The sequence below is a fragment of the Condylura cristata genome, unplaced genomic scaffold (assembly GCF_000260355.1).
Source record: "Condylura cristata isolate star-nosed mole 26May11 unplaced genomic scaffold, ConCri1.0 scaffold00034, whole genome shotgun sequence".
In the NCBI taxonomy this organism is placed as follows: domain Eukaryota; kingdom Metazoa; phylum Chordata; class Mammalia; order Eulipotyphla; family Talpidae; genus Condylura; species Condylura cristata.
The window spans coordinates 15,462,821-15,478,279 of record NW_004567135.1 but is presented as its reverse complement, the minus strand read 5'-3'; the positions used below and the strand labels follow the sequence as shown (position 1 = coordinate 15,478,279).

Sequence of the window (15,459 nt, the reverse complement as noted above, 5' to 3'; positions counted from 1 at the left end):
CCCTGAGTCTCTGGCCTGTACCCCAGTTCTGTATGCACAAATAAATAAATCTTTAAAAAAAAAAAAAAAGATTTGGAATGAAGGCAAAGTGCATATGGTAAGAGGAGAGGGCGTTGTTTACCAGGCACCGCAAAACCACAGAAGGTTGAGTGTGGTGGGTAATGGGAAAGCAAACTGGTCAAGCATCGTTGAGCAAGGATTCGCGCAGAGGATAGTGGGATATAATGATTCTGTTAAGATCATTATAAAATACACTTGGAAGGACAATTCATTAGTCAATTATTTGAACGTATATTGATTAACCACTGGAAAGTCCCAAGCACTGTTCGATTTTCTGGGGAGCAAGGGGTGAGCAAAACATACAAGAGCTATGCTCTTTCTGAGTTATTATGGCATTAGAGGGTGGTGAAGCAGATGCAAAGAAGAGAAAACTTGGGTGTGATAATTTCAGAGCGCGGTAAATACAATCAGGTTCCAACAACCTCAACCGTGCTCATTTAGATGGTTTGTTTAAGCTTTGCTAGAAGTGTTTGGGTAACTGCAGAGCTTTCTTTCTTTTTTAAGCTCATTATTACTTCCGATAATAATAATGAGCGATACCATTTATTTGTTTGTATTAAAGACCTTTGTGGCAGGCATTGTGCGCATGGATTTTTACTTATAGAAAGGAACCACAGAGGTTAAATTACCTGGAAAAAGCCAAGGGAAAAGTAAGTGTTGATTCAGGGTTTAAATCAATCAGTCTGTTTTTATTGTTTTTTATTTTGAACAGGATATTTTATTACCCTGATTGTTAAGATATTGTTTCAAAATGAATTCCCACCTACTAGTCATCCTCTGGCTCCCCCTTGTGGCCACCTAACATAGGTCCCATTGAAAAGTGTTCTCTGAAAAAGTCAACGTGAAAATGGACGAGTTGCTTAAGAGCAATTAGAAAGAGTGTTGACAGTTATAATTAAAAATATATAAAATAAATATCAGTTAATATGGTTAGGCTCAGCTATTTTTAACAGTGTGGAATAGGTACAATTGTATAACCAAATAGAATTTTCCATATATTGAATGAATACTTAGTGAATTTGTAGGGGTGTGTGAGAAAATGATGGTTATTGTAGACCCTGCTAAAAGTCTAACTCAGGTAAAATAGTGATTTCTGGCAGTGAAAAGGTGGCATGGTCGCCAGGTATGGTATCCCCATGAGTATCACAGAGCTGTGGGTCTTAGAATCACTATAGGGAGTGAGCTGGAAATAAAGGAGTTGGGCTTAGGGGTGTGATATCTGAGACTGAGGTCACAGAGAAGTTTCTTTCATGAGTAATAAATTTGTCAAGACTCCAGTGCAGTGTTGTCCAGAAGAATGTTCTGTGACTATGGAGAACAGGTTTGTAGCCAATAACCATTGTAGCTATCCCTTGAAGAATAACTACAGTGGCCAGGGAAATGGCTTTTTAATTTAATTCATTTAAGTTTAAATAGTCACCTATGATGTGTAACTATTATGTGAACAGCATAAATTTAAAGTATGGTCACCACAGTGGATGGCTAATTTGTGGGTTGGGTCAAGGAAAATGCAGGAACTTGGAGTCCAGGGGTTGGAATTATCACCAGCACAGAGACTGAGAACATGATAATCATAACAGGAGTGGAGGCCAAATAGGAGATTTAAGATAGTTGAAGAAGCTGGTTAAAAAATGAGGGAGAAAAAAAAAAATGAGGGAGAATATACTAGAGTTTGGTAGATGACTACAATCTCTGTTATTGGATAGTATAATCTGATAAAACTACAGAGATGCTAGAAGTCCTTAAGAGATTAAACTATAGATAGTAATTTCTAAATTAATAAAATTTTAGACTAGTACTAGACAATATAGCCTTTTGGTATCATAGTAGTAGAAACTGTGTAGAAGGGATGATCGATAGTTCTTAGACAGATAATTTGAAAGCAAATGGAATTTTTCATTACTGCGCCCAAGCACTATTTCATATAAAACAGTGAGCAGTTAAGCTCTTTCTTGGGAAATTTTAAGATATGTGACAGTATCAGGGAAATGAAAACGAGAACTCAAACATTGCAAAATTTAATAAAAGACCCAAGCAGAGATAAACATTGAGAAATTCTCATTTTTTCCTAGTTACCTATTTGACTTAACTCTTCCTCACATCAGTGGTATCTAATTTACCTCGAACAGAAAGCAGAAGCAGAGTTTTCTTGTTTAGTTCTGACAGTGGTATCTGGACACATTTCCAATAGTGGAATTTTGTTGATTTTGATCCAGAACCTCCATGCAAATCTTTTTTATTGCATTCCATCAGTTTGAGAACAAACAAATGAAAAAGACCATGAATAAGAACTATATGAGCCTTCAGTATTTTTGAGATCATGCACAAGTGTTACTGAAAATTTTTGATTACACTGTGTTTCCGTAATCTACGGGCTATGTGTTCACACTCATGAGGTATGTGCAACTCGTTCTGGAGGCCTTTGTTGAAGAGAATCTTCACACAGAGGTGGGCCTCAGTGACCTGTGGGTCACACAGGCTGCCTAAGTGAGTGCTCTCATCTTCTCATCCCAAAGCCCTTAGAAAAGCTTCCTTAGGACCCTCCCTGGTGGCACAGTTGGCTAAAGCACAGCACTGCAAGAGAGCCAAGCCGCTGTGGTGATAGTTCCATCCCCAGTGCTGGAGGTGACCCACATGGAGTGGCAGACCTCTCCTGACCCCCCGCTGCTCCCCTCAGCAGTATACTTTGTCAGTCTGCCTCTTCTGTTCTCCCCTGGTGAATCCTCTCACTGACCCTGCACCTCTGGCCTGTACCCCAGTTCTGTATGCATAAGTAAATAAAACTTAAAAAAAAAAAAAAGAAAAATTTCCTGACTCGCATAAAGCTGCTAATTTATTTCTGAGCTTTACATTAGTTTCCAATGTACCAAATCACACAGATAAAGCACCTTAAACAACACAAACGGGTTGCCTCACAGCCAGGACATAGGATCTGAGTGGCTCTCTCTGAAGTTGAGTCAGGCTGTTAGTCAGGCTGTGTTCCTCTCTGACCTTGGCATCTTCTAGCCTGCATTCCTCAGCTCCTGGCCCTTCCTCCAACTTCAGCCAGCACATTTCTCACTCTTTGACCCGTCTCTGTCCTCACATGTCCTACCACCGTATCTGGGCAACCTCCACAATTTTAAGACTTGTGATTAAATTCGGTTCATCCAGACAATACATGGTTATTTTCTCACCTCAAGGCTTGAAAATCTAATCTCTCATTAAAGAAAAAACAAGGCCCTCCCTGGTGGCACAGCGGGTTAAAGCACAGCACTAAGAAGCTTAAGTCACTTCTGCATGAGTTCCATCCCCACCTGCCCCCGGAGGAGATCCACATGGCGTGGCAGACCTCTCCTGACACGCCCGCTGCTCCCCTCAGCAGTGTACCTCATCGATCTGCCTGTTCTGCTCCCCACTCTATCTCTGGTGAATCCTCTCACCCTCTGCATCTCTGGCCTGTACCCCAGTTCTGTACGAATAAATAAATAAATCTTTAAAAAAAGAAAAAAGAAAACAACAACAGGCCCAAAATGGAATTCTTCATGAGGAAACCAAGCTACTTAAAAGTTTCAGCCTCTCCCCAAAGTGGACTTCTAAAGCAATCAATATGTAGTTTTTTCCAGTGAGGTCATGTCTGTAACAAGCCTTCTTGCCTTCCCCTGAAAGAAGGAACTTGGCCTGCTATCATTGTTCTTCCCTTTCACTAATGACCTTGTCCCACTGTTTCTCTGACTATAAAAACCTCCCATTTTGTGCCAGCTTTGAGACCTTCCTACTTGCTTGATAGACATTTCCTGACCCAAGGATCCTTTTACAAGCCAATTAGATTTCTAAATTGATTCAGATGAATTTTGACTTTAACCACTACCCTCTCCATAATCAGAGGATCTGGAAATTAGGACATGGACAACTTTGGTGTGTGGGGGGAGGATTTTTTTTTTTCTGTCTGAGATGGACTCATATCAGTTTAGTTTCTTATATTTGCACATTTTACTAAAATTAATGAAATTGGTGGGATGTGAAGTAGATATAGTTTCCTTCAAGAACCTGAGACTTTTATGTTCTTGTGACTGAATAATACCTGCAATGTGAACATTCTCTTTGTGTACTTTAAAGAATAGGCAGAATACTTTCTATATAAATTTTCAAATTGTTACTCATACTGTGTTCTATAGATTCTTTTCATCAAAATTATTTTAGGTCATTTTTAGACCTAAGAAAGAGAAGGTAAAGGGCGATTATCCTTGTTAATGAAATGTAAATAGATTATAGCTTAAAGAGGCACTAAGTTGTAAAGACACCCAAATCCTAACGCCACAAGGATTTTCAGTTATTCCAGCATCTTCTGACTTTTTTAAATACTTGCAGAGGACTGCATATTTTCTGTCACTTTGGTTTGTAACTATGAATTCTACGGTAGGGATGCTGGACTGTTCTCAGACAAAAAAGCCAACCAGACATGAGTTTATCTTTTTAGTCGCTGAATAGTATTCCATTGTGTATATCTACCAAATCTTTTTTATCTAGTCATCTGTTTTTGGGTATTTGAGTTGTTTCCATACCTTAGCTATGTAAATACTGCTGCAGTAAGCATAGGGGTGCCGGTATCCTTTTGAATTAATATTTTTGTATCCTTTGGGTGGATTCCTAGGAGTGGGATTGCTGGGTCATATGAAAGCTCTAGTTTTAGTAGTTTGAGGACTCTCCATACAGCTTTCCATTGTGGTTGGATCATTTTGCACTCAAATTCTCAACAACTCTACAGAAAGACAAGTCTCATTCTCTCTAGAATATATTTGTTTTTTTTCTTTCCTGAAGCTTTAGGTAGTTGTTTTTTAAAGTCTTGTCCTGAGTACCAATTACTATCTGTGGAGCATTATTTTGGGAGGAAACTACCATGACGCTGTTGGGAACCCCCTTCATAGCCAGTCTTAGTAACTATCCATTTCTTCTCCAGGCCTCATCATCAACATCATCTGAGTATATGTGTATGTGTATATGTGAGAGAGAGGGAGGGACAGAGGGACAGACAGACACACACACACACACACACACACACACACATACTGCACATGCTTGGGTTTCTTAAAATAGCAACCAGATTGCATGTGGTCTTTAACTACACCACATTTCCTGTTTAACGATGTATAACCGCTCTTCTTGTCTTAGTATCTGTTTGGTATCTGACATCATGAGAAGTCACCCACTCTGATGTCTCTGTATAAGCTTAGCTGATCTTTGACACATAAAGGCAGCAAGCTGGCCCTCCCTGGTGGTGCAACAGGTTAAAGCAGAGCACCATGAAGCCACTAGCAGCCACTATAACACGAGTTCAGTTCCCTGCCAGGGTGGTGACCCACAGGGTGCAGCAGACCTCTTCTGTCTCACCCGCTGCTCCCCTCAGCAGTGTACTTCATCAGGCTGCCTGTTTTGCTCCCCACTCTGTCTTTGGTGACTCCTCTCACTCCCACACCTCTGATCTATACCCCAGTTCTTATATTCATAAGTAAATAAATCTTTTGTTATAATTTCAATAAATAAAAAAGACAGCAAGCGACACTCTATTGAAATATTCACAGCAGGCTTTATGTGGAGGAGCATGGAAATTCCTCCATAGAACACTGTTCCCAATCTTTGCTTTCACAATAAGAAGAGCAGACCTGCTCAATCTATGATAGTCTGATGTCTGAGGAGAAGAGTTGACTCCTTTTTGTCTGAAGAAAAGCTGGCTGTCATTCTGTCCTTCGAGAGTGAGAACAAGAAGTGTTTTGTGTCAGTTGACTATCTAAATAAAAGTTTACAGCCTTGACAAGAACATCCTGTTTCTGGGCCTGAAGATTTTTGGCACATTAATTACATAATTTGTAGTAGAGCTTTCTTCTACAATGCCTGAAGACGTGACCTATGCGACACTTACATTTCAAGATTCTGCTGGAGCAAGAAATAACCAGAATAGAAATAACCTAAGGAAAAGAGGTAGGAGCGCAGAGAAAGTAGTTTTGATGTGGGGGATGGACAGGTGTAAATGTGCCCAGGTGCTGATTTTGGAACTGATGGTAAAGGAGGCACAACATGGAATCTCCAAAATGGAGACAATTCCATGATCTATTAGCTATCCCCAATTTTTGTAGAAAATATGTGGCTTCTAGAACCTCTCTAAATTGTGTAATGTCACTAAGTTCTGTGTTATAGAGAAATGCTTTGAGTTTAGGAACTAGGGTTTCTTTTTGTAAGTCCTTGATACTTACATCTTGTAAGAGATGCCCAGGAGACATTATTTTTAGAAGCCAGATGAGAAGTTTTTAAAATAGAAAAGTGGAAGATTTTTTTCTTCTTGAACGTACAAATAAGTGAAGAGAAAAGTTGGAGGGGAGAGTTGTCAGAAATGAACAAAAACTAAGTTCTGTCTTTTAAGTATTTAAAACTTTTTTTAGGGGATGAAATTCCAGATATAATTTGTAATGTTGAATTAATAACAATATCTGTGTAGTAGTTTCTATATGTGAATCATGTTATCAAAACACAATTTTGAAGTAGCCAGAATAATAGTAATACTTTCTCGAATGCACTCATGAGAAAACTTACATGAAATAAATTAAATGATTTCACCAAGTTCATACAGCTGATATATGGCAGAGACAGCTCAGTCCTAGTCTTCTCGTTCCCTGAAATGTGGAAGAAAGAGCAGTCTGTGGTCTAGAATCCCACTCAATATATCAGATTATGTCCTTTACCTTATGATGATGGTTCAGTTTGTTGCTCTGAATCATCTAGAACGTATAAACTGTATTGTCCTTTACTTATTTAGTGTAAAGAGGATGCTTTTTAAAGATTTATTTATTTATGCATACAGAACTGGGGTACAAGCCAGAGGCACAGGGGCAGTGAGAGGATTCACCAGAGACAGAGTGGGGAGCAGGGCAGACTGACTGATGAAGTACACTGCTGAGGGGAGCAGCCGGCAGGTCAGGAGAGGTCTGCCGCACCATGTGGCTCAGCATCCTGGCCAGGGATGGAACTAGGGCTTCAGTGGGTAGGACAGCTTCTGTGCTTTAACATGCTATGCCACTGGAGGGCCCTTAAGGGAGATGCTTAAAAAAAAAAAAAAAAGAGTTGGGAATCGACTTTATATGTGCCTAACAAAAAATCCAACTGTAACCCTTGAGAAAAAAGGAGCTGGGGATATGACACATGCAACAGTCGCTTGAAGAAACCATGACTCTATTAGAAACACCGGTCTAAATGCCATTAGATCCCCGAATTCAGGAACAGGAAGGTTAAGTGCATGTGATAGTCATTTGTCTATGCACATATTTCTAAAAGGTGTATGCTAAATCCTTAAGAGTTCCCACTAGTTCTCTGGTCTATTCTGTTGCTTTAGCTTAGATTGCACATTTGTTCATTCACCATTCAGTCATTCATTATTGCTAGGTGATAAACAGACTGGATAAAAAATCAAACTAGAATCCAAAAAAACACCTGTCTCCTTGAAATCTGCAATTTCAATAAAATGTCTATTTTATTGTCAATCCAGGAAAACAGTTTCCACAACTCATTCATGCACTCAGAATACTAAAAGAGGAATATGATGAGGAAAACACAAACTTAACAATTAGGAGGCACTTAACTCTTAAGGAACAGGAGAACGGTGGAGAAGAGAAGTGAATTATTGGCCGGGCATTTACTGCGTGTTTTTTAAATGTATTTATTTATGTATTACTGCTATTTTGTTTTTAGGTGGGGGCATTGAGAAAGCAAGCGGGAAATTTTTAGCAAGTTTAGAAAGCTTCCCAAGTGGAAGAATTATCCCAAAGTCTAATCACCACCAGGCAATTCCGTGTGCTAATATGTCGCCCGCTCTCTTCAGCGTATCCCACTCTGTCCCCCATATGGCGCCACACGGCCCTGGGCCTGCTGATTCTCTGCTTGATGCTGGTGATCGCGCTGATAGCCTTGGGGACTCTGTGTAAGTATATTTGCATCAAACCCAAGAAAGCTAATCAAGAAAAAATATTTTAAAGTATGGAAATTCAGGTTAGCTTGTATGACCGGGAGCTACCATTCTGAATCCTGTTTTCTTTTCAATAATAACTTCTTCTCTCGTTGTCTGTATCTCTAACATCAGCCACTAGGGGGCATCCTTTATTGCCATAAAAATTTTAAACTGAATGCACGGTTCTTTGGACGAATGAGACTGCGCTATGAAGACTTTTATTTTTCTAGTTATTGGTTGGAATAGGAGCCTATTTTTTTTTCCCCGCCTAGAGACGCATTCACTTATCACCCCAATGTTGGGAAAGAGGAGACAAAAGCAGACTCAAGGACGAACATGCCATTTATCTCTAAGACTTAGTCAACACTAAATCTATTCACCTAAGAACTTTCTAGAGTAGGGGCTTCTTCTGAGCAGTAACAACACATGAACGCTATAAATAAAAAGAACTACAAATTTTGAAGAATTGCTTGGTGCACCTTGCGTGCTAAGGAGGAAGTTGAACCATGGAAATCCCACCTCCGGACATGGTAGGCAAAAAGGAATATTCTTTGATTTGGACTTGCCACTGGGAAACCTGCAGGAGCAGAATAGAGAATAGAATAGAGAATCTTGTACTAAGAGTAAGTGGAAAAATATGCTGAAAATACACATTTCATGGGATGCTAAATAAATGTCCTCTAAATAGGGAATTGGCAGTGTTCACTTTCAGGAAACTTGTCATCAAAAGTTTATTTTCTAACGAATGCTTCCTCCATCTTTGCTACTTTCTTTGTTCGGATTTGGACATACCTAATATTTGGCTTTATAAATAAAGGCTAATGATGCGCCTTATCCTGTGAAAAGAAATCTGAATGTCCAATAGCATAAACAGATATTCAGTAGCCAATTATTATGAGGATTATTAGTTTGATCCTCTATAAGGCATAGATTAGAGAATGAAGATGCATTGATATGTAAAAATTGGTTCAAGAAAAGGTAGATTTTTTTCCCTAAAGTTCTTAAATGCATTTTAGATTTAAACTAATGAATCACCAAAGTGTTTATTTAAAATGCAGATTTATGGATAAATGTTGGAGATGTATAATCATTAATTTATTATTTTATTTTAAAGATTTATTTATTTATGCATACAGAGCTGGGGTACAGGGGTGGTGATAGGATTTACCAGAGACAGTGGGGAACGGAACAGGCAGATAGAGGAAGCACACTGCTGAGGGGAGCAGCGGGAGAGACAGGCGAGGTCTGCTGGGCCATGTGGGTCACCTCTGGGGTGGGAATCGAACTCCCACAAAAGTGGCAGTGGCTAGCTTGCAGTACAGTGCTTTAACTGCTTTAACCAGCTGCACCACCAGGGAGGGCCCAATTCATTATTTTAATATGACTAAAATCAGATTAACATATGAATAAAAATGATATGGATGATATCTAAATCATTTGAAATAGAGATCAGCTATGTTTTTCCATGGCAGTTCAATCTTTAGTGGCTATTAATAAATGTTAAACAATCCAAAAATATTTCTGGATTAAAAGAATGATCTCGGGCTTTCATGAGCAGGGAAGAAAATATGCACTTGTCTCCTTTTGTGTCTTGAAGTTTTGCAGATGTCTCACAAAATTAACTCAGATTCAGAGACGTTCTGTCAACTGCAGAAAGTCATCCAGCCACGACAAGATAACACCTCCAAACTGCTGAACTTCCCCACGGAGGATCTCAAGTCACAGATCTCCAACCTGCTGAAAAGGCAGGGGCGAATGGCCATCAAACTTTGCCAGGAATTAATCACTCACACTTCAGGTAACCAGGACCTGCTGAGTAATCAGATCAACTCAGTTGCCACAGTTGAGGTAGATGATGAGCCCCCTTGGAGACTGAAACACTCAGGCTGTCCAGCAACCTCTAAAGATGTTGTGCTGGAGGTATAAAAGGCAAGGGACACCACCGAATTGTTTCATGCTTTTAAAGATAAAGAATCAAATTTGGGAAACACCTTGGTATGATTCCAATCTGATTCTTCATTTCCTTCCTTCATGAACTTCTCTTCAGGAGATCCACTTTTTACAAGAAGTAAATGTTATACCTGGTATTTCTGAAGGCAGAAACGTGAGCTGTGAAAAGAGAGTTGCAATTGCTATTGCCATCATCAGTGGGGACGTCATTTTCAGAGGCTCCTACAGTCAAATGATTTAGTTTCCAAAAACTTCTTCAAGCACTTTAGAGTTGTTTTGTTGGTAATAGGGCTGTCATTTCTTTTGCAGACCACAAGTGTAATCCTTGTCCAAAGAGGTGGCTTTGGCACCAAAACAGCTGCTATTATTTCGAAACAAATGAGGAGAAAACCTGGGTTCACAGTCGCCAAGACTGCAAGGACAAGAACTCCACATTGGTGAAGATCAACAGCTGGGAAGAAAAGGTCTTGTGGAATCTCCCTCTCTGGCTGTAGAAATTACCTAGAACAGGGAATTTCTGGTCCACACAGTAGGACTGCAGTGCATCTTGAATGAGCAACAATAAATAAATTTCATGTATGTTCCCCATTTTGCTCATCAGAATATGACTCTAATAGCTTTTTTCCTGTTTTCTGTCACAGGATTTTCTCAAATCACAGCCAATACCCAAATTTTCCTTTTTCTGGTTGGGATTATCATGGGACCCACCCAGCAGAAGTTGGCTATGGGAGGATGGGTCTACCCTCTCTCCATCCTTGTAAGTCTTTAGCTACTTGAGGGAAACCAAGCTTTCCAGGGTAGATTGTTTACACTATTCTATTCTAATTTTCTTCATAAGGTTTCAAGGGAAAATAATTTTACGACTTTTTTTTCAAAGATTTATTTATGCATACAGAACTGGGGTACAGGCTAGAGGCACAGAGGCAGTGTGAGGACTCACCAGAGACAGAGTGGGGAGCAGAGCAGGCAGACTGACAAAGTACACTGCTGAGGGGAGCAGTGGGCGGGCGAGCCAGGATAGGTCTGCTGCGCCATGTGGGTCACCTCAGAGGCGGGGATCGAACTCACAGTGAAGCAGCTTCAGCTCTTTTGTAGGACTGCTCTTTAACCTGCTGCCCACAACTTTTAATATAATCTCCATTTATAGTTTTGACAATGTTATTGAAGGGAATATGCATTCTCAGCTTGGAATTTATACATCTTAAATAATTCTAACTGACCAATTTGAAACAAAGACCTGGACTTGTAGCTTTAAGGGTTTGAATGTGTTGTGGAAACAGAAGATTCCCAACACTGAGCTACACAACGTTTGGATGTAAGGTAGTTGAGAACATGGAGTTGTGATTGAATTTCAAGTATGCGGTTAATAATTGACTTCAATTTGATTCACTTTCAGACTTAGTACTATGGAATATGCCCAGATCAATGGATCCAAAGGATGTGCTTACTATCAAAATGGAAACATTTATATTTCCCGCTGCAGTGCTGAAATTTCCTGGATTTGCGAAAAAGCAGCTGCGTTAGTAAAGATTGAAGATTTGGATTAAGATGCCTCTTCTAATTTCACTAATAAGTAAGGCACTTGCTATCAAGCTTACATGAGGAAGGAAAAGGCTACATGAATAGCACCAAAAACAGATTTAAAAATGACTGTGCATTTAAACTGTCAGGCAAATAAGTTTGCTTTGTAAGTGCATCCTTCGCTAACTTCTCTTCTGATGTTCTTGTTTTTCAGCCTAAAATTATTACTGAGATCCTCCCTGGTGGCGCAGCGGGTTAAAGCACAGCACTAAGAAACTAAAGCCACTTCAGTAAGAGTTTGATCCCCGCCTGCCTCCCTGCGGCAGACCCACATGGCGGCCAGACATCTCCTGACCTGCCTGCTGCTCCCCTCAGCAGTGTACTTCATTGATATGCCTGCTCTGCTCCCCACTCTGTCTCTGGTGAATCCTCTCACAGACCCTGCATCTCTATACCCCAGTTCTGTATGCATAAATAAATAAATAAGTCTTTAAAAAAATTATTGCTGAAGCCCAAGAAAATAGCTGTTGCCTGCCCTACTATTCTACCCCAGGAGACTTTGATTTGATTTTGCTGGATCCTATTGAGATTGGGGAGATCTCAGAAAGGAGTTTAGAGGCTGGAGTGCTGCACTGTACTAAATGATTTGGAAATACCCAAGTATCTTAGCAAATGGCCTGTCTGTTCCTCTGTGCATGCTAATTAGCAAGCTGTGAGTATATAGTAACGCTTCCTCCTCTACCACCCCATGAAAATGCATTTTAATTGATCTTTAAAATTTAGATATTTGTAACCCAGGTGAAGTAGCACATCATTTAGTACTTACATTCTCATTTATTTAAATTAGTGATGTTGAAGTTATTGATTTGGCAGTCTGGGTATTATTAAAATTTTATTCTATTTTAACAAAGGTTGTGATTCCTTCGATAAAATCCAAGTAAATTGCATAAAACATTAAGACATTAGAATCATTACCTTTCATTTTTCAAAATGTTTAAAGATAGTTTGTCAATGCCCCTGAATGTTAGCGGCTAACTTGTCTAAATTTAGAATTTTTCTGGTACAAAACAGTGTATTTAAATATAGTGTAAAAGATAGCATTTTCATTTTCTACCCCTATTATTTCATACTGTACATAGCTAAAAGAAATGGTAAATGAACCCGTGATGCTGATTTGATCACGCCAGAGATCTAGAGTTTACCAGAAAAACTGATATGACCCAATTTTCAAAGTTGGTTGCATCAGACACTTTACAGTTTTTGAAAAGCTGTCTGTATACATACCATACTGCTGTTCTATAAAGACTGTAATTCTGAGCAACTCAACATTGTACAGCTGTACCAACAGAAATACATTTAAATAGAAAATTTAAAAATAGATAAATAACTCTTTCATCATAGTACAAGTGACTAGGTCTTATCAGTCCTACATGAGGCTGAAATACAAACTACAGGAATTTTAAAAAGCAACTTAATTCCTTCATTTCTCTTTAGTAGCTGACTATCTTTGACCTTCTTGGATAGAAAAAAAATTATTCAGAAGGTCAAGAACTCTGCCTCTCACTCCCTCACACTTAGAATCTTCTGCATTTCCATGGGAAAGGGCTTCTTCCATTTTAGCCATAGAAAAAGCTGTTATTAATAATTAAGATTTCTTTTTGTTGGTTATTCTGTTCCTATAAAAATGTTACAGATGTTTCCCCTCGTATCTTGTATCTTTTTCTTATCTCCATCCTGACTTTCACACTCACTAAAAGGAACTTTTTTTTTTTACCTCCAAGCGGATTACCTTGTTATAAAAATCACTTCAAGAACTATAAGAACTTTTTTTCTCTCTTTCCTTCATGATATAAGCTAATATAAATGCAACAAAGTGCATCACCCCTTAGTTCTCCCAAAATATGTTTTAGTTTTAGAGATACAGAAATGTCCTAGCCTTTTATTGGGGGAGAGTAAAGACTGATGCTTAAAACAATGCATCTTTGAAATCAGACATATGTAGCTTGATGTTCCTCTGCTCCTTTTAAGGGCTCTATATTCTCAGTGAGGATTCTCAAACTCTCTAATCTTGTTTCATCAGCAACACAAGGGGACAAAAATATTCCCTGTGACTTCTATGGAGCAATAAAGAATATGTTGATACAGTGCAGTGAAGAGTAGCCATTATTGCTGTCACGGGGCCTGCTCCTGAAAAGCAAGTTTATACAGCCTTCCCAGAGCATTGCTGGGTTTTTAGACAAATAGGGAACTTTACCGTGGTGCACCAGAAGGTAACTTTTCACACAAATATGATGTAATCTAGTGCATGCAGACAAGCGCCAGCTCACCAGGGAACAGAGCGAGGTGTAATGGGCAAATGGCAGGCAGAAGGAGACCTGAGCAATGAGCTGAGGTAGGTATTTCCCAGCATTCATTGTGCGCTTTCTGTGTCCTGTCAGATACGGAGGCTGGAACTGAGGAAGTCATGGCTAGTTTCCAGACCCTTCTATATTTCAGATTGCTAAAAGCATGAAATTCTAGGGGAGCAATATATTTTATTGTAAAGTTACAGAATGAAAAGGGTCCTTTTCAGTTTCTTGATATTGTTCCTGAGAAAAGTTACTCTCTGTTGGTGAAGATGGTGAAGTTTCCTTTGAGCTGAGGTTTTAATTAATTTTTTGCAATCTACTTGTTTCCTCCTAAACACAGATAAAAACATTTGATTAGTTTTGGATTGATAAACTTTGTATTGTTAAAAATGTATTTGTACATGATACATATGCATATACTATATATAATCAGAAACACACATATGTGACATATACATATCATGTATATTATATATTTATATGTTATATATAACATTCAGAGCTATGTGTATATGACATAGACACATCTATTATATATGTAATATAGATATATTCAGAAACAGGTGTATTTTCTTCCGTCACAGCACTGTTATATCTATTTTCTAATATTAGCCATTAAGCATAGTACACGTGGTCCAATTATTTAGATGACAGTTTTGTCTCAAGAAAAGAACATTCAAGTTTCATTAGAATATGTAGACATAATAGAGGAAACTATTAGATAAAAGATAAATAATAGAGTAACACTTAAGGAGTCAGCTAGGTGCCCAAGGCAGAGCCTGAGTTGTGCGATGAAATAAAACTGAGTTGTGCAAGATTTCTGTCTAAAGTAGCTGTGTAGGCACAAGTAACACCACACTCCGTCAGACTGGAAGTGGTTAGTGTTCGCTGGGAGCAGGAGATACGCTTGTCATATCAGAATTTTGTGTAAAAATGAGGAGTTACACATTGATGGGAAGTTAGGGATTGTGGTCCTGGGTGACATTGCAGGAGGGAGAGGAGGGATGGGGACCCCAGGACACATAATGGAAATTCAAAACAACACAGAACAAGAAAAAAAGCTCAAAACTCTATCACAGTTAGTCTCTATTAGGACATCAACCAAGGCTGATGAAACCACCACAGATCAAACCCCTGAGCTGCAACTATAAATCCCCATGCTGTTTCCACCCACCCCATAGGGAACCCCTCTTTTTTTTAAAGATCTATTTATTTATGCATACAAGAACTGGGGCATAAGTCAGAGGTGCAGGAAGAGGGGGGCGGGGAGTGTGAGAGGAGTCACCAGAGACAGAGTGGGAAACAAAACAGTGGAGTAACCAAAATATGCTGCCGAGGGGAGCAGTGGGAGAGCCAGGAAAGTCTGCTGTGCCACGACCTCTCCATCTTGTGTGAACCTTTCTGCTTCTTATCTGTCCCTGGATAAATCTCCTCAGGCCAGCTTCCTGCAAGCTGTTGGCGAGGGCGGAGGGCCTTGTTCTTTAAACAAAACTGCTTTCAGCTGTTTGCTGTTGTACCCCCGAGGTGCTTTCATTCTCCCATTCACCTGGGCTGTGGTTCCCAGTTGGGCAAGACACTGGGAAAGGCAGGCTTCCTGCTGTTCAC

At 39.4% G+C, this 15,459-nt stretch overlaps 1 protein-coding gene across 1 annotated transcript; it reads left to right on the top strand.

The window, feature by feature from the left end:
• The first annotated feature begins 5,927 nt into the window (after positions 1-5,927).
• CLEC12B (C-type lectin domain family 12, member B) lies at positions 5,928-11,532 on the top strand. The gene is made up of 6 exons (XM_004692937.1): positions 5,928-6,018; positions 7,910-8,008; positions 9,633-9,833; positions 10,295-10,449; positions 10,627-10,742; positions 11,382-11,532. The coding sequence occupies exons 1-6, from the start codon at positions 5,928-5,930 to the stop codon at positions 11,530-11,532; spliced, it is 813 nt and encodes a 270-aa protein (XP_004692994.1).
• Positions 11,533-15,459: the final 3,927 nt, after the last annotated feature.